Source organism: Salvia miltiorrhiza, chromosome 7 (genome assembly GCF_028751815.1).
Source record: "Salvia miltiorrhiza cultivar Shanhuang (shh) chromosome 7, IMPLAD_Smil_shh, whole genome shotgun sequence".
NCBI lineage: Eukaryota > Viridiplantae > Streptophyta > Magnoliopsida > Lamiales > Lamiaceae > Salvia > Salvia miltiorrhiza.
Genome location: NC_080393.1, coordinates 56,066,714 through 56,070,591, shown reverse-complemented (window position 1 = coordinate 56,070,591; position 3,878 = coordinate 56,066,714). Strand labels below are relative to the sequence as shown.

The 3,878-nt window shown below is 36.5% G+C and overlaps 1 protein-coding gene across 1 annotated transcript; it reads right to left on the bottom strand.

The window, feature by feature from the left end:
* Window positions 1-374: 374 nt before the first annotated feature.
* LOC130994891 (putative F-box protein At3g52320) lies at window positions 375-2,595 on the bottom strand. Its single transcript, XM_057920011.1, has 2 exons — window positions 2,408-2,595; window positions 375-1,614 (listed from the first exon to the last, which is right to left on the bottom strand). Exon 2 carries the CDS (start codon window positions 1,612-1,614, stop codon window positions 469-471), a length of 1,146 nt encoding a protein of 381 aa, XP_057775994.1. The 5' UTR covers window positions 2,408-2,595; the 3' UTR covers window positions 375-468.
* Between the last annotated feature and the right edge of the window lie 1,283 nt (window positions 2,596-3,878).

Here is a 3,878-nt window from a genome sequence, read left to right as displayed (position 1 = left end):
ATCTTCTTTGTATATTACTTCATGATTGAGTTATATATATGTTCATAGCTCAACTAATGATATGATTGGTGTTTGTTTCCACTCTTCATTGATCTAAGCCAATTGTTGGCTTGTTTGATAATGTGTAGTGTGCAATGTGCACGAGTTATTGGAAAAATGATTTTGCCCTACTTTTCAAGCTTGTATTACATAATTCCATTCAAAATATTCTCAAGCTGATTTGCAATGGAACAGTAATGTGATTGTGAGGTCACAATCATGTCCATACAAAGTGATCATAAATATTCTCTCTCACAAAAAGGTAACATGACAAAGTTAAAATATTCTGCCAAACATAAGCTGATCATGTATCTTGAGAAAATAAACATCAGATATATCTGAACAAAATCTGAAACGTTATAAGCAATAATATATCAACTGTTTTAACTTGATCAAATATAAACAATTAATACCGATTCTAATACCCTTCTAACTTAACCACATCAGACTATTCTTATGCACAAAAGCCGCATAACGTTCAGTATAGCTTTTCGGTAGCTCAATGGAGTGGAGTTGATGCGTATAAATATTGTAGAAAATGCAAGGCCGGCTTTCCTTCCAATAAAAGTCGTCAAAATACAAGGCCAAAACATGTGGATATTTAACCCAACCAAGTCGCTCAAGAACTCGACCATCTTGAGGAGCAAACTGTTGATTCCAGCATTTCTGAGCTCCCAAGTCGACGTTGGGCAGCGCCTTCCTCCACTCGCCCGTCTCTGCCTTCATCTCCCAAACCTCCCACGACAGATACCCACACGCAGCCAGGAGCGACACACACCTCCCAGTTGACAAATATGTATACCTGCTTTCATGGTACTGACCTGGGGCTTCACTCAGTGTAATGATCTCCGTCTCCACATCCATGGTCGCGCAGTATCTCCCGCTTCCCCAGTGCAGGAAACCTTCACTAGTCAAGGGAGCCTTATCGAAGAATGTCCTGACATGGTCGGGGAGGTGGTGAACGTCGACGTGCCTCCAGGATTCATCGACTCCAACAGTGAGCACGTCAAGACCGTAGTCAATTTGTAGACGTGGTTGGGAGTGGTGAATAGAATACGGTGCAATCACTTTATACGCCAAGGAAGCTGCAGAGTATGCAAAACCATACTGGTGCAAGCGATAGGCTACGCCTGTAGGCAATGGTGGGAGGAGGAATGACTGCTTCGTTGCAGGATTCACAATCACAAGACGACGAGGGTGGTAATCTCCGTCTTCCAACTCCAGCACCAAACCGTTGCAGGTAGCAAGAACTCCCAATTTGGAGATGTGATTTAGCTCAGATTTGTGGATTCCACCGTTTGCATCGGCTGTTACATAAAGTGGCAGTGTATTACCCTTTACGGGTGATAGGAGGAGTCCATAGGTAGCACCGTGCATCTGCGCGTTGATGAAGGCATGAGAATGGATAATGTGGTACCACCGCCGGCACACGAGCCTCGCTCTCTCGTAGAGATGATCGGCCGGGACACGGAGGAGGATTTCGAACAATAGCTCTTTGGGGAGGGACTTCATATTTGTTGGCCTCTCCTTTTTACGCCTCCGGACATAATAAGCCCGACTTCTGATGTGTAACATCTGCTTATTGAATACAAATTTTTATTTCCGAACAGCATCATCAATCTACTAATCAATCGACTAACCAATTTCACTAATTTGTATAAATGTGTTTTATCAAAACTTAAATGCAGAGAATAAGACATATCGCTGATATGAATGTCTTTCTATATTAATCTCTAAACCTAAATTTCAAAGACAAAAATCTTGTCTTGTGAAACATATATGCATACGAAAACCTAATTTTGAAAGACAGCCATCAGCATATCAAACAAGAGAAGAGAAAATACGAGGGAGAGTGCTTATCGATTCTCTACTAAGAATGTTGGAACGGGGATCCAAATTCATATTTACTGTGTTGATAGATCACTTGGAGACGTCAGACCTGCCTATTTCCCTTATTAAAATATAGAACTCGATTTAGACAAATTACCCAAGAACGCAAGTAATAATTCTGTCTACCAATTTATTTTCTACTACAAACATGGTAGCTTTATCACTAATCAGTTCTATTACAACAATTACGGATTGAAGGAACCAACTGACTTTAATCCAATTAAACCTAAGTTGGCCAAACTTAAATAAAATCAGAATTGTCGTTAAACACAAGAAATTATATGAACAATTAGGTCGTCTTACAGATATTAAATCAATATTTCATTATTCTCGCCGAATTAAGAATTTAGCCACTCATAATTAAACTAGAAACAATCTTTTTTGACGGAATTAAACTAGAAACAATCAAAGAAATAAAAACAAACATATAAAAGCAAACATAAAACAAGAAAATAAAATTGCAATAAAAATAAATCACCACTTGAAAACAAGAAGTCCCAATTTCTTGATGCCAGCCGCAAGTCTCCAAGCTCCCAAAGCAAGAAAATTACGTAATTTAATTCTCTAAACTAATAGAATTTTGGAAAACAAAAGTCAACTAATTAAAACTTGATCTCCAAGTGATGCATCGTCTGGAATGCAAGAAAGAAATCAATATATAAAACCTAACTCACTCTCAAAATATGCAGCTGTCTTTAACTAAGCAAATATATATATAATCACCCTATGAAATGGGCTTTTCGGCCTTAATCAAAACAAAAACCCAAAGTTAATTAAAATAACATACAATAATATCGTTATTGAAAAGATAATTGTGAGGGGGTGTTTACATGTTAATATGTTATGCAATGCATTATAAACAATTTTATTATTGGATTCATTTAATTATTAATAGATTATTGACGAGTATCATTCGGCACACCTAAATAATGAATCAGCTTTCAACTTTTGTATGTACTCCCACATTTGACATTCCCACCAGAATCTTGAACGCTTAAATTAATATAGGGTCACCTAAATAATATAATTGAGAATATCTATAGACAAAAAAATAATTGTTATATACTTTTTGAGAACTTTGAAATGTACATTTATAAATTTGACCAACTCGTATGAAATAAAGCATCGAGACAAATTAAGTTGTAAAATAAAATAAAACATATGAAACGAAATATTTGATTTATTTGAGGTTTGAAATTTATTTCCCTTCAGAAGAATAGCATAGATTATCTCTAATTTTCTATTAATCAGTTTACAGTTAGAACCGGCAAAAGATTAGGTCGGGCCGACCCATATTCACCCGACTTTTTCTAAAAATCGGTCTGGGCCAAAAATTCATCCAGCCGAAATAAACATGATCAAACCTAAGAGCACTCCCAACAGAAATCTCAAAATTATGCTCCTATATTCCTTCCTAAAGCTTCCCCATTTAATTTTAGGATCTCGATTTTAAAAATGCATACACCAGATCTCCTATTTTCTACATAAAAATAATAATTATGTGTGGGCCCTACTAATTATAAGCTTAAAATAAATTTAGGGTGGATGTAAATTTAAGATTGAATTTATGGATGCATTTTTTATCTCATTTTCAATTATTTTAACCTAAATTTAGAGTTAGTGATGCATTTAGATGATCTGCTGGGAGTGCTCTAAATACTTATTATAATGTAATTTTTTTTAGTTAGACAGGGCCAAATTCAACAAACTTTGGCTAATACTAAGCGGGTTCGGCCCTACCCGAAATTTCACCGGATATTAAATCTCATAGCCCAATTCGACCCAATATCGGGTTATTCTATGAATCGGGCCGGGTCTAATTTTGCCAGCCCAGCTTTACTAGGTTTACTCGACAAAAGAAAATTTTGAAAGGGAAGTATCAGAAGCCGTTGATGCCGAACTGTATGATTAATCAAAGGGCCCAGATTTAACTTCTAACTATCCCCATC

Coding starts and splice junctions, on each gene's coding strand:
- LOC130994891 (XM_057920011.1), bottom strand. CDS start 1,614: ATGTTACACATCAGAAGTCGGGCTTATTATGTCCGGAGGCGTAAAAAG.